The sequence below is a fragment of the Gymnodraco acuticeps genome, unplaced genomic scaffold, assembly GCF_902827175.1.
Source record: "Gymnodraco acuticeps unplaced genomic scaffold, fGymAcu1.1, whole genome shotgun sequence".
Lineage (NCBI taxonomy): Eukaryota > Metazoa > Chordata > Actinopteri > Perciformes > Bathydraconidae > Gymnodraco > Gymnodraco acuticeps.
In genome coordinates, this window is record NW_022990125.1 from 61,736 (window position 1) to 83,812 (window position 22,077).

Consider the following 22,077-nt stretch of genomic DNA (forward strand, 5'->3'; position numbering starts at 1 on the left):
GAATATGTTGGTGGTTCCTCGGAGCAGGAAAAAAACCAGAGGTGACAGGGCCTTCAGTGTTGCAGCTCCCAGACTGTGGAACAGCCTCCCAGCACATATCCGGACTGCTGAGTCTATTGGACTTTTTAAATCTCAGCTAAAAACTCACCTCTTTGCACTGGCTTTTAATACTAGTTGAACATTACATTTTTATATTTGTATTTGTTTTTTTTAAATTTATTTTGTATATGTTTCTAGTTATTGTGCTTTTTATTATGTATTTAATTCTCCCATTGTGTTATTTAATATTGTAGTTACTGCCTGTACAGCACTTTGGTCAACTGAAGGTTGTTTTAAATGTGCTATATAAATAAATAAAGATTGAGATTGAGTTAAAACCTTTATTGTATTTTTTTTTCTAGGATAGTATTCACACACAATACATAGGCTACTGTAGGCATCACACACACAGTCTCACACACCAGACCCGGCGGCAGACATACATCTGTGGGCGGGCATTTGAATTACCAGGGCGGACCCACCCCGACACTTACATTTAGTTTTATTCAGCCCTGATAAAAACAGCGGGCCTGTCACACACCAAGACTCACATACACGCAAATCTTGACTGACATTAGAGAATTGCAATGGCAGGGAAAAAATGACATAAACACACTGATTGCATTCAACACAACACTGTCACACATATCACAGCAGTCTTTAAATTAATACTTCTTAAAATGACCCCATGCACCGCCTGATTCTCTGATAAAAAGGATTTTGATTTTTTCACACATAATTATGTCTAGTAATATTTTTTACTTTCATCCTTTCCTATAGCTCTTTGAGTCAAAAAGCATAATATTTTATAGAAGACAGAACACAGAGAGGATAGAAAATGTGTTCGAATTCACTGCAGAAGCCGGACAGAGTTGACGTGGAGATGGTAGAGGAAGTCTGCATAGGACGCCCCACCGTTGGGACTTTTGTCCTCCACCAAGTGGCGCTGCAAGGCCTCCTCGCAGGAGTCACCCTGCTTCACCACCCACAGCTGAGACAGAAAAACAGACACATGGTTACTAGGGATGTGCATCTCCATCACTGAGGCTGATGCGATGCGCATCTCGATACGTTGCCACGATACGATACATTAACGATACATTTGAAACACCAGGCGATGCGATACGATACGATTCACCCCTGTTGCGATAGTTCGATACGATTTGATTCAACATTATGCGATTCGGTGCGATACGATGCGATTCAACACGATGCAAAAATAATGATACTTCAATTTGGTACGACAGAGGACTTTTGTTTTATTCCTTATATGCAGCAAATCATACATTAACAAAAAAGTGCTTTACATATTTGGTACTGCACATCCCATCATGCCGTTTATTTTTTTACCTTTAAAAGCTCTCCAGAGTACAATTGTATAACACCTCACAGTTAAACAATTTAAGGATGCATTGCTCATGATTAACAATGTGCAAATAACAGCTACCATAGAGCAATGCCCATACAGCTGCTAGCCTGATGTGCTTAACACTCATTCATAGGCTAACTCACCAGTGAGCAGAAAGCGGTGGGTTCTATATGAACAATAAATAATACAAATAACCTTTCACAAACAGGTATTTCATAACTGCTTACAGTGAGGAATACATTTAAATTATTATTGGCCGTCACAGGCTGCTGTAAACTAAACACCACTCTCTCTGACAGAACACCTCACTGAGTGATTTAACTCATATGTCTAACTTTGAGGTTTCTCTTTTCAGCCGCAGACCCCATGTCGCCTCTTTATGTGCGTCGCTAAGTTCCTCGTACTACTTGTGTACTTTAAATCGGCTCGGCATCGTTAACAATTTGCGAGCGATTTTTCAAGTTGACCGTCTGTACCGCGCACATATACCATCAGGACGTTACTGATGGGGTGCGGCTGCGGAGTGATACTGTGTGTATGCAAGCCCGCATCTAGGACGGATCTATGTATCATGGCTGTAGACCTGTTAAGTAATAAAGATACCTCATACAAAAGTCTACGGATACCTTATTACTCTCCATGACCTGCGGTCAACTATATAGCCTAGCATAAAGGACTATTACACCGTCTTTCTTGAACAATCCGAAGTGTTACCAAACGTTTGATATGTAGGTATTTTTCGGTGCGCTGTGTTTCTCTTTCTCCTCGACTTCCGTGTGTGTTGATAACGGAGACTCTCGGCCTCCGTAGTGGCGAAGCAAATATCAAAGATCGTCTCTGCTGAGCGTTGACCAGATTAGGGGATTTTATATGAATGAATCGTTTTTTTTACCGATGCAAAGACGCTACGCAATCGATGCATCGCGAGTTCAACCCGGTTCAACCCAAACTGTAGCCGATGTGCACTCTTTCAACCGGTGCACTCGCATCTTGAACGTTTATGCCGGTGCACCGATGCGAATCGGTGAATCTTAACATCTCTAATGGTTACACTTGCACTAAGTGAGGCAACATCATGGATGTATAATAAGAACTGGATACAGCGTGGGAGGCGGGGCCTCGTTCATTCCGAGAGTTGCTCATTGGCGCATGAAGACAAAATGGCCCAACTTTTGAGAGAGCGAAACGTCACGAAAGTATTCAAATAATCATATAATCCGTTTTTATTGTGCATCCATGGGTAAAGGTAAAACTCATGTAGTACTGACCACGTCACATGAACGTGTCGGGCGGTGCAGTCCTGTGGGTTAGATAGATGAGAGTAACAAATGCGTCACTTCCGGGCGGTCAATACAAATTCTGAAGTTTTTGCCAATCCGATCAGAAATTTAAGAAAACCTGAGATTTTTGGATCTTCAAAGAGCCCGATTACAATGGCCAGACAGGCAAACAATTGCATTAAGCCATTAGAAATCGACGATTGGGCTCGATATATGGTTAAATATAGCAGTAGGCTATCGATTTTCATAGATGAGAGTAACATCTACGTCACTTTACGGCCCCACCCACTTTTGGGGGAAACAACGCTGTCATTTGAATGGCAATCGAGCCTGAAGCCACAGAGCTCTTCTTTTACTGTCCTTTCTTCTTAGAGGAAGTACAGAAACACTGAACTCTTGATTATTTATAATGTTTGAGGTGCAATAAACGACACAGCAGCTTTTTGGCATGATAAAACTATTATGTTCCACCTCGCTCATGAGAGTAACAGCTGGAGAAATTACAGCCTCGCCTACTGATTTTAATTTAACCATATATCAAGACCGATTGTCGATTACCAATGATCGAATGTAATTGTTTGCCTGACTGGCCATCGTAATCGGGCTCTTTGAAGATCCAAAAATCCACGGTTTTCAAAAAAATTTGATCGGATTGGCAAAAACTTCAGAATTTGTATTGACCGCCATTCAAATGACAGCGTTGTTTTCCCCCAAAAGTGGGCGGGGCCGTATTTTTTGACCGGAAGTGACGTAGGTGTTGCTCTCATCTATGAGCGTTCATAATGCAGAGGAAAATAACTCTCAGAATAACGTTAGCACATTTTACAACTTGAGGACCTAATGTTTTTAATAAGGGCTATACAAATGTTCATACTGGATAGTTTATTTAGTTTTTTAAAAATCATCCAACGATTTACAGACGTCTCTTTCCCAATGTTAGTCAATGGGAAAAAGTATTTCCGGGGCCGGCGACTGATACGGAAGTGTAGTACCGCTGTTTGGCCACAACGAATATTTTCCTCAGAGTCTGGCGCACTTCCTGGGGGCTTGGGCAACATGTGGCAACTGAGGGAAAAACTCAGAAAGTGCAAAGGTCAAAATAGGTCAAAAGTTGGTGCTCAACTTCTCACTGTTATTGTTTTTGTTTTTTTTCACCTAATTTCACATAGTATACACTTTATAGCTCTTCCATGATTTTTTTGTTATATGAAAAAATGTGAAATGACAAATTCAAAACGTTTTGGGGGGAAGTTGGTTTGCTTATACCCACAATGCAAAATAGAAATAGGATGTCAAACTGGGGGAAATTGCTCCAATTGCTAAAATTGCTCAATGATATCTCCACATAACAGAAAAAGTGCATGTGTTTGTATATGTATTCATACTGTGTATACTGTAGGCAGGGGCGGACTGGGAGGAAAAAGTGGCCCAGGGATTAATTGACAGACAGGCCCACTTAATGCGCAGCATGTATCGGCCGGCTGGTGACGAAAAACAAAAAACAAAAAACCCTATGCATTTAATGCAAAAAACCCTATGCATTTAATGTTATTTTGGACAATTATTCATATAGTAATCACATTACCTGAGCCCTTGAGTTGCCTAGAGCAAAAATAGTTACAGCATATATTTAGTGATTTTAATGTTAACAGATCATTGATGCAATAACATTTGGACCCAATTTGCCTGACTTGACGCATGGAATAAAACATGGGCATAGGAAGCATCCTTAATGTGGGTGAGACAATTTAACAGGGGGTGTGGGCAGGTGGTAGGCCTTACCTCCTCTAGGGGGGTCCGGGGGCAAGCTCCCCCGGGAAGATTTTTTTTTTTAAATGTTGAAGTTAAATGCGTCAATTTGGTGCACTTTGAGAGCAAAATTAGGGACTAAATATATGGATATTTCTATCTCAACACCCATGTGAAACAGAACTGTAAACAGATTTACTTTTTCTTTCAACATTTATTTGAACAGCAAGTGGAGGCAAAAGTGACTGCACCTAAAACAATAAACCTGCTAGCTAACTAGCCTAAACTCAGTAACAGAATGTGGGCAACACGTTCTTCTCCACAGCCGCACAACTTCTGAGTCAGACGTCACTTCCCCGTTTTCTATCCTACGGGTACAGCCACTCCCCCTGAACCCCGTTTCCCTGCCAACCCCCCCCTCCCAATATGCAAGCCCCTCCCTCTGAACCCAGGGCTTGCCACAATACTGTATACACTGTATACACAAACTATACAAAAACGCTTTTACGCTTTGGAGCTTGTTTATCCATCTGTAAGCAACTGCCAGCTAGGTCTCTCAGTCACTCACTCCTGATCGTTCACTGCTCAGTGACAGCTGCTACGGAGCTGATGTGTGAAAGTGAAACTGATAGCCTATCAAAACGGCCCAGCCCAGCCCAGCCCAGTGGGGTGTGGGCCACACCCCGGAACACTTACAAATGTGGGCCGGTAGGATTTAGGAAAATAAAAAAAATAAAAAAATAAAATATATTTTTTTATTTTAAAAAATAAAATAAAATATTTGTTGGGCCCTCCGGCCCACGCACAGCACCGGCCCACCGGGGAAACTCCCGGTATTCCCAATGGCCAGTCCGCCCCTGACTGTAGGTCCTGTGCATGTGTGTGCATTGTGTGTGTAATCACAAATGAGTGAACACATGAATTTCTCTTTGGGGATAAAATAAAGGTTCATCTTCTTCATATTAAAAAAATAAATCCAATGTCCAACTTGGAATGAACATTAGGAGGATTAGATTCAGCTTTTTCCTCGAGGTAGCTCTAATTACTGAGTAGACATGAGGAGTGGGAAAGCGACTGAGTAGTTAGAGGTGTCAGCAGCTCACCTTGCGGGCACAGGGAGCCTGAGAGTTCAGAGTGCTGATGAGGGACCGCACTCTGATGGACAGAGGGTTATCAAGAACTGGCAGCTTGGTCTGAAGAAACACAACACAGCAGAAAAGAGAGTCAACTCAACAGTGAACCTGTCAGTGTTGCAGGGAACTACATCACCAGGAAGAAAAGCAATCATTGGTGTCTTTATATCCCTTTGGGTTCAATTGGTGTTCTACTAAAGGGCTCAGTTCAGTCGTTAAAGGTATCATTATATTTGTACATCCCATCCCCAACACCATGTTTTCCTCTTCTCAATAACGTTCTAACATTACTCTACGCTTTATACATTTCTGTTAATAGCTGACATAAAACTTTGTTTATATAAGTTGTATTATTCCAACAAGCATCTTCTTATGCGAGAAGGTTAAATGTATTTATTATTGAATGTTTGAAACATATACAGCTAAACAGATGCAGGCAATAAGAAGTTTTTTTTTATTAAAATGCTTATTTTTTACACTATACACTATTATAAAACACTCTTGATTTAATAAGGCATATTATCTGCTTTAGATAATATAATATACACCAATTAATACCATTATGGTTCATTAAAAAAAAAATTCCAAATAAGTTTTCAACGTGCTTCACAGACATAAAAAGAGAAAGTACAAATATTAGATTATTTAACTCAGACAAGAGGAACATAGATAAAACACAATGAATACACATTTTGAGAATAAATAAAAAAACAGACAAAAAAGGAAAAGCTAAGAGACATTTTTTTAAACGTATAAAAAAATAGTTTTAAAAGAGGTTAGCATTACTGTATGAGTGAGTATCTGTCTGATCTCTTACCTCTCCAGAGGGCAGGGAAGAGAAGCAGTTGTTGTTGAAGAGTTCCACCAGGGTGCATGATGGGACTTGGTCACCCACCCAGAGCAGCAGTGTGAGGGGTGCATGAATCAGATACAGACATCCGGGCTCCAGGCTGGCCGCGCAGCAGCGCAGAGCCTCCGGGGGGGGTGGAGAGACGGAGTGGTTAGCTACCAGCGGCTGCAGGGGCAAGATGAGTGGATGTGGGTCAGAAAGGAAAATAATGCTAAGATTGCTTTCTACTAATAATACTCGTGAAAAATAATGTCTGTATCACCAATGGTGCAGAAATACTGGCAGAGTAAAGAAATGCAGAAAAACAAATCTGTGCGTTGATCTAAAACATTAATCTTACCGTTATAAATTGTTAACTCAATACAGCTACTGTAACCACAAAGAATTGTTGAGCTGAAGTTATTTCGTATTGTCTGACAGAAGCTGAAAGTCAACTAAAACTAGTTACATTTGTCGATGCTGGAGTGCCTTACAATATGAGATACACTAAATAAGATGTCAAAAGTAATACCTCCAAAACTACAGTTGTGTTTTTGATCGCTAGAAAGTGAATACTATGGCTTTCAGCACCGTGATGCAGAATTTCCACCTGAGACGTCACCCTCACTGATGAAGACCATGTCCCTGTTGGTAAATTGTTACCTACAGCCATTGCATTACATTACATTGTTACTTGTCAGACGCTTTTACCCAAGGCGACTTACATACACTCAACACTGTGGGCAATTGCCACAGAAGTTATTTGGGGTAAAGTGTCTTGCCCAGGGACACAATGACATGCTGACTGCAGTGGATCTCAAGGTGGGATTGAACCGGTGCTCCCCTGATTTGAAGATCACTGAGCCACAGCCTCCCTATAGGCTCAATACAGCCATTATAACCACAAAGGGGGCACTGACCAGAGGCAGCAGCAGAGGGTAGAAGTGAGTGGAGGTGCTGCAGGTGTCCATGCCGAGCACCTGGCAGCGCTGCTGCAGCCGCTGGTGGATGGAGCTCCTCAGGCCCGGCAGCAGCACCTCGCTCTTCCTCAGACTGTTGATGTAAACAGGAAGTGCTCGCAGGTACTGAGGGAGGACCAGCTACACGACACACACACAGAACACAGGACATGATGACAAAATATTTAAATCCACTCCAGGTTTGCACAGTGACAGTTACAGAGGGAATGTAGCGGATAAAACAAACTCAAAATAAAACTTCCACTGAGGCACTAGGTAGCGAATCTTTCAAAGGATTAATAAATTGTCCAGGCAAAAATATATGTTATCTTTTTACGATCAAAAGGAACAATGAACAATAGCTTTACTTCCTCTCTGGACCGCCGGCTTGCCCGGTTTAAAAACAAAGCCTGAAGTTGTGCCTGGAGCTGCCTTAAAAAATAAAACGAAAACAACTAAAATAATGACAATATATAACAATCCAAAAACAGCAAGAAGATACATGTTTAACTTGTTATTATTATAAATCAATGAAAAGCTCCACCATGGAGGAACATGATATCTGAGGGTAAATGTGGTTCATAAAGAAGAAGAATAATTGCGAAGATTTTCCTCAACAATAACAAAAAAGAAAGACTTTTGAGATATTCAAACAGTGCAGCTTTACCGTATGTTGTAATGACGTCGACGTTATACGTTAAAGTGTATGTTATGATTCTAAAGCTGACCTGTCCAGCAGACACTGAAGCGGAGCAGCAGTGTCTGCGGTAAGATGCCAGCGCCTCTGTGACCTCCGTCTGCAGTTCCTCCCTCAGCTCCTGAAGAGGGCGCTCCAACACCGTGCAGTAAACTACACCAAAACACAAATTAAAGTTTTCTTACAATGTCACATTTTAATTCAATACATTTTTTCCACTTTTTAATTTTGAGAATTACTGTACACAAATGAAACCATAAAGCAACTAGGAAATTCTAATGACTAGTACATAGTATATTGCCCTTCACCTTATATATACAATTCAGCTTTACAGGGGAATCTACTGGGCTTTAGATTCTGAAAAATCTTGCTTTGTTTATGGAAAATATTGTAGTTGTAGTCAGTGGTGGAAGAAGTACTCACATTAGTACTTATGTAAAAGTAATAATATCACAGTGTAGAAGTGCTCTGTTAAAAGTCTGGCATTCAACATGTTATTCAAGTAAAAGTACAAAAGCATCAAACTATATTTAAAGTAAGAATTAAAAGTATTCATTATGCAGAATGTTGCAGGATTATAATTGATCAATTTATATAAACACAATTTTAATTTTGCATTTGGTCACTTCAAAGACTTTTATATACTGCCAGGTATCTAAACCCATAACAAAAATCTCTAATAATTTATTTTCATTTTATTTATATTTTGTATCAATCATATGACCTAGCAAAGTAACTAGTAACTTTCCATGTCAAATAAATGTGGTGAGCAAAACATATAATTATTTCTTCCAAATTGTAGTGGATTAGAAGTATGAAGTAGCAAATAATGAAAATACTCGAAAATGTACAGTACTTGAGTAAATGTGTTACTTTCCAACATGTTCATAATTTCAGGGATGACACCAATATCTTAACTATGAGGGTATCTATAAACTAGGTTGATCATGATCTCATTTGATTTCGGATGCATTATTAATATAAATTGGACAATGACAAATTAAGGTGGAATAAAGGATGTATCGTTTTAATTAAAAAACAGTATACTTTTCAAACTTTTTCAAATACAATATAATAATCTATGTTAGTATCACCGAGCAGTGTATTTATTTCCACTTAGCTGTTAACATCAACTGATGCAGAGCAGACATATTGCTTTAGTATACAATAGAAGCCTTACTTTTTTTGCTGTAGAATGTGAGCAGTGTTTGGGCCTGGTACTGCCGGAAAGTGTCCTGAAGGTGACGAGAGCATCGCAGGGTCAGAGTGTGAACTCTGGTCCTCCTGTCTCCTGTCCTGGTGCTGTAAGACAAAACAGTCTAACGGGGGGGGGGGGGGGGGGGGAGTTAAAGGGAATGGCTACTCAGAAAATCTCTTAAATCAAAAATATCCGTCTTTTCTTAGTCATCTTTTTATAAAACAAAAAATATTGTTGCCTCATTCAAAAGTAAAACAAAAAGTGAATAAAAAGTGTAATAATTCAATCAAATCTAAACTAAAAGAATGATTTGGGTGAGAAAAAGACAACACAAGTGTCTGTAAATTCACAACAACTTTTGATCTAATTTGACGATCACTAACAATAACAATAATTAACCACCTGTATGGCGACACCTCTGGTCTCGTCTAGAGCTCTGGAGTGTGCGAGCTCTACAGCCAGCGTCGTCCTCCAATCAACAGTCGCCATGGTGACCTGGCTGGGGCTAGGCCCAGGGAGGAAAAGTCCATAACAGCCGGACACACGCATATCTGGGGACAACAGGCAAGAAGAATAGAATCACTAGTTGTTTTATTTATTTTTTAAAAGGTGACTAGCACAAACAAAGAAGTCTCACCTTTGCTGACAAAGATCCTGAGCTCAGCCTTGTAGCCGGTGTCCGTCTCTAAAATCTTGTTTAGATCAGTGCTGAAACGCTCTCTGTCCAACTCTCCCTGTAGGGGGAATTAAAGAGACACCACTCTACAATGGGACCTCTAACACTTCTGTCTGCTTAGCATATAGTCTAATTGCCGGCTCATAAAGTCCTATTCTGAACCCGGAAATGTAGAGTACCTCATCGCTTTATGTTAGAATGGTCAAGTACGGGTCCCCAGCACATAGAAACTGCTGGATGCTAACTCGCATATGTTGGGCAATTTGCACAATGATCATAAGTTGTGTTTGTTAGCATGATTACCATTATAGCCTATGGGGACAATATTCAAAAAAGGCTTTCGAAAACATTTTTGAGTGGTTTTGGGGTTATTGGGGATGCTGAGTCCATTTCTGACATTTTCAGGATCAAGAATGGCAGATTTAACCAGAGAGTGGCCATATTTGTACTCCCAGTGGGAGGATTCTGATGAATTTTGGGTACATTTTAAAGTTTGAGAGGACTCATAACTGCCATTCTTGATCCTAAACATGTCAGAATTTCATTTACCCTTAGATGCACGAGTGACTACACTCTTCCATAAGTGGGTCAAAAAGGACCCGTATTAGAATAATGTGTTTAACTTTTTATGCCATTTTTGTCATTTTGGTTCAGAAAAACCACTTGTATAATATTTAGTATTATATTTTGGTTCACACTAGAAATATCTTATATTTAATTTTTCAATATTTATAATTTCATAAGTTTTTTTACATTTAGCAAAAAAACATTTTGAACATATTGATGCAAAGATCCAACCCTCTCTTACCTGCCCTGCAGCTGAACGACCTAGCCTACCTTTATTTCCTCCCACCTTGACTACTGTAACTCACTTCTCTAGTCTACGGCATCCGCTCCCCGTCCCTCGATAGACTCAAAATTGTAAAAAATGTAGCCGCCCGACTCCTCACACACACCAGATCATGGCACCACATCACACCAGTCCTCAAAGACCTTCATTGGCTTCCCGTCTCCCAACGCATCAACTACAAAATACTGGGACCTATAGCCCTCCACCATCTGACCCCCCCTCCTATCTCACTGGTCTTCTCACCCCCTACCAACCCCCGCGGTCCCTCAGATCCACCTCAGCCGGTCTCCTGTCCCCCCCAAGTCCAAACTAGGCAGCATTGGGGACAGAGTCTTTTCAGTGGCAGCTCCCAGGTCCTGGAATCCCCTCCCCCAAGATCTCCGCTATTCTGAGACCCTCACAGTATTGCAGTCCCTTTTCAAAACTCATCTCTTCTCCTCTGTCTACTCATAGCCCACCCCCCATCAATCCATGCCGGTTGATCAAGTTTGATAGTCCTATACCCCCCACCCTAACCTTCCCTTATATTGTAAAGCGATGAGTCCTTGAAAAGCCCTATACAAATATAATGTATTATTATTATTATTATACTGACAGGTATCAGATCTGGCTGTGTAAAATAATCTTCCTGAGAGGTGTCACTTGTGATGTAGTCGGTGTGGTCTACAGTGAATGTATTCATGACAGCAACAGGTGATAAGAATCAAAGGTTCCCATAGGATCCCATAGAAAATGCATGCAAATCATTTTTGACCCACTTATGGAAGCTTGGGGTAGTAATACAAAAACTACAATTTCTTAAAATATCCAAAACATGTTTTTTGAGGAATAGCTGGAATATGAAATGATGAGAAAACCACCTCACCGGGTCAAAAAAGACCCACTTACATCCTCGATTTACCTAAAAAACCACAATAAAATTGTGAATCAGCAAAGCCATTGATTAGCTAGTGTCTGCACCTAATTAATGGTAAATAATACCAATTGTGCAAATTGCCCAACATATGCAAGTTAGCATCCAGCAGTTTCTATGTGCTGGGGACCCGTACTATACATTTACATCATAAAACTTTGGGGTAGTCTATATTTCCGGGTTCACACTGTTGGCAAGGCAAGTAGACTAATATTCCAACAGTCTGCATAAAAATACAGCAAAAAACACTTCTTCTAAGTTGCAGAAATATACATTTTTGGACAGATTTTTGAAATTGGTAGATGGTGTTTTTGTGTCAAGTCAAGCGACTTGCTGTATATTTAAATTTAGCAGAAAATAATGTTGTATAAGCCTATTTTCCAAAATGTCTACTATTCCTTTAAAAACAAAGCAGCTTTCTTCTTCATGTAGTTTATTCTGAGCCATTTCCAGTGCTACATTGTGAGGGGCTGTTGATATACCTGGAGGTGGCTGTAGGTGTACAGAGCTCCACCTGTTAGATATGGTATGTGCCCCGGCCAAGCCCCGCCCACATCTTGCTGGGAGAGGACAAACAGGCTAACCCCGCAACCTTGACTGACGCACTCCTTGGCCAATGAGATGGCTGGATCTGATGGCTGAAAGATGGACTGGAAGAAAAAAATGAAGAGGGAATTAATGTAAGTGTACATTAGTGAAGCCTCCACCTGTACAGGAAGCCAACTGTGCGTGTGTGTTTTTGTGAGTTGTGTACCTTTGGTTTGTTTGAGCCGAAGAACCCTGAGGACGAGTGTGTGAGTCCCATCTCTGTCAGAGGAGCAGTGTGGAAAATCAGCAGCTTGCCAGGACAACTCAGAGCCTGGAAACAAACAAAAATAACGCGTTTGTGTTACTTCCAATAGGCAAGTTGTGGGAGAGGATGGCTTAGCAAAGTAACACCTCTGCCAAAAAAGATATGCAATATATGCGCAGAGATTACTGACCTGAAGGACGGCTAGCCCTGCTTTCACCGGCAGCTCGATGGGAACTCCACTAGAGCTATCACACTCCGGACTGAACTGAGGAACAAGCTGCAACACACTAAACACAGACAACCGACGAGTAGTGATTGCTTGAAAACCAAATGTATACCAAAGTGATTTAGAAAGACTTTCAAAACAAAATGAACAAATGTAATTATTTGTGTTTGTTACTTTCTAGGTAGAGACAACATTTTCTGAGAGGAACTATACTATAAACGTTATTCATATGTGGGCCAGCAACAGAACATGGAAGATTACACTACTTCATCGTCACAACCACTAAACTAAGAACTAAGGATAAATCTACAAGTTGGAATTGGAAAGTTTGAGTTAAAATAGTTTGAACTCTTTGGTCTCATTGAACTTGTTAGCCTTACATGTTTTTAGACATGTAAGAGATTCAAAATGTATGAGGTATTTACTGATATATTTTAGGTTTTTTAACGAAATGTGAAAATCTTTTAAAAATTGGGGGAAAGGGAAGTTTGGGGCTCTCTGCTGGAACTGCTACCGCCGCGACCCGACCACAGATAAGCGGGAGAAGATGGATGGAAAATCTCTTAAACTTGTGTTAACCACAGACCTCATTTTAGGCAAAAACCCATTCAATAAACACTTTTGACTTCGAGACAAACCTCAAGTGCAAAAACTATTACTCATTTGGCAGCTTTTAGGATTCAAATATAAAAGAAAACTAAACTGGTCAGATTTAGGCTGTATTTGTAAAGCTAGAACATACAAAAGCAAATATTACTTAGAAGAGTGATTAATAAAACTAGAGGCTGATTATGATTCTGCAAAATGCATCTGACAGGAGTCAGTGAACGCTTGTGTTACCTGTCGATACTGTCTATACAGTCTTTCAGGGGCACCAGAAGCCCCTCCCTCACAGGAAGCTGCAGGTCTTCTGTCTCCGTGATGACCAGCATGTGTGGGCGGGACAGGGCGGGGCTGAGGTCGTACAGGTGGATCCTGCTGTCGTACGTCATCAAACCCACACGGACGTCACCATCCTCCCTACACAAAATGAAGAAACTTTAAAGATTGCAGCCTGAAAACCAGTATGTTGATCCTTTTCTCTAGTATTGCATTTTTTTCCAAAACTGAATAGGGAAAGGTGTGTGTGAGCTTGTCTTACATCTTCAGCGATGTGAGCAGAGTGAGTATTTGTTGTGTTGCAAACTCCAAATGTCCTCCTCTCACCGCGGACGCAGACACATCTATGGCTAGGAGCAGGGCAGCAGGTTCACCCTGAAACCAGTACAACAATTAAGAGAAATGAGAGGCCAAAAAAGATACAGGTTGACTGAATTGTGGGATAGAAAACTCCACTTTTAATCCTAAAGTTACAGTTTACAGACTCTGGATTCTCTACATGAAAATATGGCTCCAACTGTATTATTTCAATTAAGTCATTTATAATTTCGATCTGCAATATATCAGAAAAGAGCAAAAATATCCTTTTAGAAGTTTACACAGAGCACTTGACATTTTCCATTTCTTCTTTTGTCTCACAGACTAAAACCCCCAAAAGTAATTGTAATGATTTATAAAGCATCACATTCTCAGATTTGAGAAGCTAAAATGAGCAAGTAATTAAGACATTATAATTATAAATATCTTATTTATTAATGGAGGATATCAGGTTGTAGAAAGAATGTTTCATACTGTATGTGTAACATCCAGGCTGCTACGTCCCATCACACACAGATGGTAATATGTTTGATAAAGCTCATATTCAAGAGCAGGTAAATAAAAAACGAACTTTCTGAGAATTAACTTTCTCGTAGGACCCCATACTGAGTTCAGGCCTGTTGTCTTTATCCAACCGAGCCCCCTCCACCCCTTTGGTGGGCTGGTAGTGTTGCCACGGCACTGAAACACAAGAGGAGAGAAAAGCTGCTGCTGAATGCAAAGTAAGCAACAAACTAAAGAACGTTCATTCAGGGAAGCCGTTAAATACATTTAAGGGGCCCTATTATGCTTTTCGCCTTTCCTGTAGTGTTTTATATAGGTTTGTGTGCATGTTAATGGTCTGCAGAGGCTAACATCCCAAAGTTCCCTCCAGATGGAGTTTCTCTCCCACAGTCTCCCCCCCTGCCTGAAACGCCGCCATTGACGTCCTGTGTTTACTTCTGTAGCATAATGACATCACCGTGTAACACTTGTGCTTCTATTGGCTAGTGCTCCAACACATTGTATATGATAGGTTAAATAGGACATCTCTTAACAGTTTACCAATCACAACAGATCCGCCCAGCTAACCAATCAGAGCAAACTGGTCTCTAGTTTCAGACGGAGGGTGAAAAGAGGTGCTGCAGCAGGATTCAAGATTTTTCAAGATTCAAGGCTGTATTGTCATGTGCACAGTAGCTACAGTGTATATGGCAATGAAACACTTAAGTCACAGGCTCCTCCAACAATGCAACATGAATATATATGGGACATAAAACAAATACAATAGTGCAAGAGAATATTTTGAGTAAATACAAATAAAATAGAAATAGTGCAAGAAGAGTCTATATACAAGTAAATGGAATATGATATAAAGCACAGGCAGTATGAGGAAAATAAAGCACTTTTTGAACATTAAAGCATGTAAACATGTCACAGTAGAGCAGGGGTGGCCAACCCGCGGCTCTCGAGCCGCATGCGGCTCTTTGCCTAGTTTCATGCGGCTCTTCAGTTCATATCGAATTGTATATGTGTGAGTTTGGGGGAGAGACACTGACTCCTGACTAGTGTTGCACGGTGTACCGATACTTGAAAGGTATACCGCGATACCCTGTGGTTAAAAACGTTACGATTCCTCCGTTTCATTAGTATCGGTACTTTAAGAATGACGGGGGAAAGTACTCCGGTGAGAAAGCGCCGTTTTAATAAGAGCCGTGTGTGTTCAGCGCTCTGCTTCCACTCCCTGCACTGCAGCCGTGCCTGCAGTCCCGCCCCTCTCAAGCACGCTCTAAGTCCCTCCCCTCTCTCGTGCACGCGCTAGCTGCCAGAGCATGTGAGAAAGCGAGAAGCATGGCTGCAAGTGGGAGTGCAACTGCCGCTGCGCCTCGGCTTGTTGACAAAAAAGACGCCAGAAGCGAAATTTGGAAGTATTTGAGCGATATCTCTGACAGTGAGGGCAAGCCTACGGACACCACGAGGCCTGTCTGTAAGAAATGTATTAATTGTATTTAATAGGAAATCTTGTCATTTATTTAATTTATTGTTCTCATTGTTTAAAAGTTTGTGTTATGGTTATGGTTCTGGTGTGAAATAAAGCACAATAATTACATTTAAGACTGTTTTTTAAGAAAAGTATCGAAAAATAATCGGAATCGCAATTCTTGACTTGGTATCGAAACCAAAATGTTGGTATCGTGACAACACTAGCTACTCCTGACAGTTAAACCTGATATTTAGTAGGTCTGTTAAGTATTAACGTAATTTGGCCGGTCAAAGTTGTTTGGGCTCGGATAAAATCGCTCCGTTACTTTCGTCCCGGCTCTCCCTACGTGTGTATGTGTGGTGTCAGGTGTCAGTATGAGAGGATGAAAGCAAGTCTAATTTTGATGTGGCCCAAGAGCCAATCACAATAATACCTGCGATGCAGTGAACCAATCACCTTTGAGGGGGGGAAACCTATCGTTGATTAAACACTATCCAGTGTTTCCCCTACCATTGTTTTGGAGGGGCGCTGCGCCCCGCCAACGGAGCCCCGTGCCCCCCCCTGAAATTCAAGGTGTTTAAAAAATATATATAATTTTTTTTTTTTTAATATATATAGCACCAAATTGCAAATAATCTATAACTACTGTCACTTTTCACATTGAACATGTGCTCTTTTATTAAATAAACTAAACGCTTTCATTTTAAGTTGTGAATTTAGTGTTTTTGACCCTAAGAAACACTGATGCATTAATCAATAACAATAATCCACAGCTCCTCTCTCTGCTCCAGAGGATTTAAAAAATATATATCCCAATGCCACAAAAATGCATCAGTGACGTGGTTGAAATCTTGTCTCCAGAAAACAAAAAAACGGAAACAAGCGGTATCAGTGCCTGTGTGTTTGATGTGGCTCTTTGCAGTAACATAGAAAAAATGTGGCTCTTAACCTCTGACTGGTTGGCCACCCCTGCAGTAGAGGCTCAAAATACAAATATTAACCTGAAAATGAGAACAACAGGGCCCAACTAAAGTGGCTTTGAATTTATATTTAATCACTGGAGAAGAATGGAATTGTTCTGCCCAGGAAATTATATTTTCATAACTGAACTGGGAACACAGATATCTTACAGGTGTGACCCTGACGCTGAGCTACAGTCTGGGTATGAGCATTCCCTGTATGGGTACATGTTTTAGTTCTTACCTTCACTGAGTTTCCCGCAGAAGGGGCAGTAAAACCTCTGACCACAGTCCTGCCAGCCCATCGCCGGGCACATGGAGGCTCCGCAACAACCACAATTTGAAACACACTCTGGCTCTGTGCACACAGGGAGGGGCTTGAAGAGGAAACAAACACACACACACACACACACACACATCATGTATACATCACTTCAGGGGACATTACATTGACTTACATACATTTCCTGGAGACTTATCCTAACCTTAACCATAACCAACACATGCCTAACCCTAACCCTAAACCTAACCAAGTCTTCACCCTAAAATGAATGATTCCCCTCATGGGGACCTCCAATTTGTCCCCATAAGGGAGGCGAGTCCCCACACGTGACTGTGTAAACAGATTTAGGTCCCCACAACTATAGTAATGCTAGGCCACACAGACACACACACACACAAACACATTAAAAACATATGTTAACCTTCACAGAAGCTTCACATATGTCAATTGTGGCATGAGCTTCACATTTCTCTAGATATAATTATGAGTAACTATGATTGCCGTTATTTTTCCTATATTTTTTTTAAGAGATTATTAGAAAAAGCAGATTAGCTAGACACTGACCTCTCCATCATTTTGCTTGGCTAGAGGGGTGACCAGAGCTCCCAGCGGCAGACGGCTGAGCAGAGCAGTCTGAGCATCACAGGGCATACAGTACGACGCAGAGCGGATGGCTAAAGGACTCGCGTTACCTAGAGATCAACAGAGACACGGTCCAGAATTACATGAAGGTTGGTTTAGACACACAAAATGGAGACAGGAAGAGGTGAATGGGGAAAACGCCCAAACATTAAACTATCATATTTGTAATTCACAACTAAATCGGAGTCCTTCACAAAAAAACATACGCTATAATGACTTTAAAATTAAATTAAAACTAATTTAACTACCTGCAGATATTATTGTCATAATCCTTTCATCAGTATGTCCAAAATATTTCTGATAACTGGAATCAGTGTTTCCCCTACCATTGTCTTGGAGGGGCGCTGCGCCCCGCCAACGGAGCCCCGCGCCCCTCCTGAAATTCAAGGTGTTAAAAATCATTTATAATTTTTTTTCTTTTATAATTTTTTTTGAATATATATATATATAGCACCAAATTGCAACTAATCTATATCTACTGTCACTTTTCACATTGAACAAGTGCTCTTTTATTAAATAAACTAAACGCTTTCATTTTAAGTTGTGAGTTTAGTGTTTATGACCCTAAGAAACACTGATGCATTAATTAGTATAGTGAGCACACACTATTACAACTATTACAAACCGTTTCATACACTAGATGTTTTCCAAGGTTGGTCCCATTTTTCTTCAATTAAATATGTTTATGTTCAGATTTTTTTCTAGTCGCCTCCATCAATAATACATGGTATAACTTCTACAGAAAATTCTCTGTGCAAAGTAGGTTACATTTCAGTGATGTGGATGCCAGATTAGGAAGCCATTTTTACAGGGTAAAAAACAACAAAGATACAGTGTTGTGTGTGTTTACCTCTGTCCTCTATGATACAGGAGGTAGTTGCCAGAGGAGGGAGACGGGAAAAGGGCTCTGAGACGAAGACCTTGCCCTCCCACTCTGCACTGTCATCTGCGATCACCTTCACCTGGGAAACAGAGAGAGAAAGAGACAGGGGTGCAACCTTATCAACCTGCAAGACTGTGAATACAGATCACTACGGTTAAACAGGGGCAGGATCTTTTATAAAACATCTTACAAGTAGTAGTTTTGCGGCTCTTACTTTAAGTTAAAAATAATAATGATTGGAAAAAGTTAGAAGTCAAGTATTGGACTCTTTATTTGCGTTTTTTTCTTAAAGATGTACCATAAAGTGAAGCACACATCAGCAGCTTCATCATGCTGCCAGTGTGTGTAGCCAAGTTGCTCAGTTTGCATGAAGCCAAAAATGGACTGACATCAGATAAGAAAAAGTATCTGGATCATTCAGGGACTGAGGTCAATAGAGCACCATAATGATTTGATTATGTGCTATAAAAGTGTTCATACTGGGTTGTTGATTTAGCTCAACAAACAAATTATACACATATTTACATGTCTATCTCCCAATTTAAATCAATGGGAAAAAAGTATTTTTGGGACCAAATGACGTCATTGACTAGAACGTAGTGATGTAGGCAAATTTACTTCAATGCCCACCACACTTCCTTGGGGTTTGGTGTATCCCTTAATAGTTTGACATTGTCAGAGGAGCTAAGGATTAGGCAATATACAGTATCAATATAATATCCATTGGTTGATAAGAAACTAGATATCCTCTGAGATTTAGGAAATCGTAAGTGTTAAATTGATGTCATTTTCTGAATTTACCAGCGTTTAAACAGCATGGGTCTAACCCTACAATATATTCACAATATCGATATTGTCGTACTCTCTTCACATTGCCCAGCCCTACAGGAGCCGCAGAAGAACGGTAAAGAAAGAAGGTGACGAGAGAGGATAAAATAACTCACAACACTGGGCAGGAGCTCTGGGTCCAGACCATAACGAGACTCAGAGCTGGGAGACTGGAGGGGAAAAAACAATTAGTATTGAATACTAATTTATAATAACACATAGACGTCAAATTTGGTGAGATTCTAGACTTTATATACAATATGATTGAAGCAATAAAGTCTAGGGGCTCCATGGGAAATTATCTAACTATCTAAATTGTATACTTAGGGATATTTCCATGCAACACCAATGCATAACTGAACAACATGTAGCTGTTATTGCAAGGTACATGGCCAGAAGCTGCTTTAACACCTTTGAAGTTGAATGGAGAATCTCTCTGAAAGCTGAAATAGTCGAATGATAAACTGATCTATTAGTTGCCTGACAAAATAAATCAACAGTTTTGTTAAACAACAATAATAATCTGGTTTTGCTTTTCCAATATGGAGATCTGCTACCTGTCTCGGTTTGTTTTTGCAGTGTAAACTGAATAACTGTTGGATTTGGAGTCTTGGCCAAATAATACATAGATTCATTTAAGACAATAATCTGCAGATGTCTCCACAGATACTCAATTGAGCTGGCACTCATACTTCATTAAAGAGTTTGAATGGTGTGACTGTATTTTCCCTACCTGTGGAGTGATGTTCCTGTCCTGTGCAGCCGCATTGGGAACAAACTCGTCTGTGGTCCCTTAGGAGAAAACAGAGGAGTTATGTAATTCTAAAATTAAATGATATCCTTAATTAGGTAGGCTGTTTTAGCTCAGACTTTAGAAAACAGTATTTATTGATCAGTAGTTAAGTTAGGGTTGGGTTAGGGTTAGGTGGTGTACTGTAAACCCTGGATGATTGGACTAATCAGCAGGTCTATAAGGATCTACTTGTGAATTATCAAACTTTATTTTTCCTTCTAGTCTACATGTTGTATATTTAAGAATGGTTCGTGAGTAATTCTGCAAGTCATTTAATTTAAAGGATCTGCTCCTGAGGGTGGCTTTGCAACATGCATGTTAGTAAGTCAACCACAATACAATAGACTTACCTCTTGAGTTTGTTGTGAGAGTCCACTGAGGCGAGGAATGATTGTGTGTGTATCCAACAGAGGATTCCACATTGGCCCTCTCAAATGCAGGCTGATGTGTAAACTGTGGACTCTGATTTACACCAAATGATAAAGTGGTAATGGGCAAATGTTTTTGTTGGGGTGACTGAGGTCCATTTAATGAACAATGGTGAGTGTATGGGGGCTGTAAAGGGGAAGATATTCCTTGGTAAGGGCTGTGAGGGGAGTAAAAGGGCATTTGTTGGGGCTTGCAGGGATGCATCCCTTCCTTCATAAGAGCGAGAGAACATGGAGGTATATATCTTCCTTGGCTTGCAGATGGAACCATGGATGAAGCATGAGCATCAGGAGTGACCCGCTGAACACTTTGGTCAGCATTATTAGCATAAAGCGTGCTGTGTTCGGTGTTGTTTCTGGATGAAAAGGTTGCAAGTTCGCTCTGGTAGCCGTGGTTGGACACCTGCAGCTGCTCGTAGCCAGGCCTCTGGTCAGAAGGAGAGCTCAGGCTGAGATTCTGAAAGCTGGGCAGAGGGTTGCAGGGAGGTCCTTGAGGTGAAGCTGGGGACCAGCCGTTCTGGCCCGCCCACGGCTGACAGGGTGTATCGCTCTGATTGGCTGTAGGGACGTCCATCATCCTTCATTACCATCACTGATAGGTGTTTGACTCCTTGGAGGCGGGATCTAGCGGGGCAAAACAAACCTGCAGCGTCGTGATGCGACTCGCGGATCTCTTCTCTGAGGCCAACATGTTTTATTGACAGTTAGCTAAATCAGATAGATTTCTAATCAACAAGCAAAATGCAGCTATTTTGAGAGATAATGTTACATCTTTGAAAACTTCCTAACAAAATGTACCTAACGTTTCCCCTGTAAAACTACCACTGTGAAGCAATCGTTGATATGAATAACGTTAGCCTACTAGAGGAATTGACTGAGGTTCTTCTGTAGTAAGCAAACAATATTGACACATAACAGAGGTGCATCCTTAAATGTGCAGGGTGAATTAAGATATGTGACCTGAAGGAGCAATGTTATTTGAAGTAATACAATATTAGATACCTTTGGACATCAGCGGAAACAAGGGGCTTTGCGTGCAGCACTTGTTCGTCCACATTACTAACGTGACCGTTAGCGTCTTCATCTCCCCCTCTGCGACGGAAACGAAACACTTCAGCAGTTTAACATATGTGAAATGTATTAAAATTATATTCAATGACCACAAAATGTGAGAGGATTAATTTAGACAACATTCATGAAACCGAGCCTTTGCTGCAATGTTAGCGTCAAGTTAGCACGGATCACAACATCCCATTTCCGCGTTTCCTTTCAAAGTAAAATACATGGGATACAATAAATGCATAATTTGAAATAAAAAACGAAATATTAGAAAACCTTATATTACCAAGTAAATATATTACTCTGGCGCATAAAAATGGTGCTAATATTT

General features: G+C 40.6%; 1 protein-coding gene across 1 annotated transcript; it reads right to left on the minus strand.

Moving 5' to 3' along the window:
* Positions 1 to 366: 366 nt before the first annotated feature.
* Positions 367 to 21,929, minus strand: si:dkey-13n15.2 (protein transport protein Sec24C). The gene is made up of 21 exons (XM_034216729.1): positions 21,690 to 21,929; positions 20,610 to 21,311; positions 20,200 to 20,258; positions 19,583 to 19,636; positions 18,606 to 18,717; positions 17,678 to 17,805; positions 17,075 to 17,207; positions 14,480 to 14,589; positions 13,853 to 13,965; positions 13,552 to 13,731; positions 12,676 to 12,772; positions 12,447 to 12,551; positions 12,175 to 12,342; positions 9,891 to 9,987; positions 9,656 to 9,804; positions 9,236 to 9,374; positions 8,087 to 8,208; positions 7,320 to 7,499; positions 6,388 to 6,585; positions 5,541 to 5,630; positions 367 to 1,030 (listed from the first exon to the last, which is right to left on the minus strand). Exons 2-21 carry the CDS (start codon positions 21,262 to 21,264, stop codon positions 890 to 892), a joined length of 3,030 nt encoding a protein of 1,009 aa, XP_034072620.1. The 5' UTR covers positions 21,265 to 21,311; positions 21,690 to 21,929; the 3' UTR covers positions 367 to 889.
* Between the last annotated feature and the right edge of the window lie 148 nt (positions 21,930 to 22,077).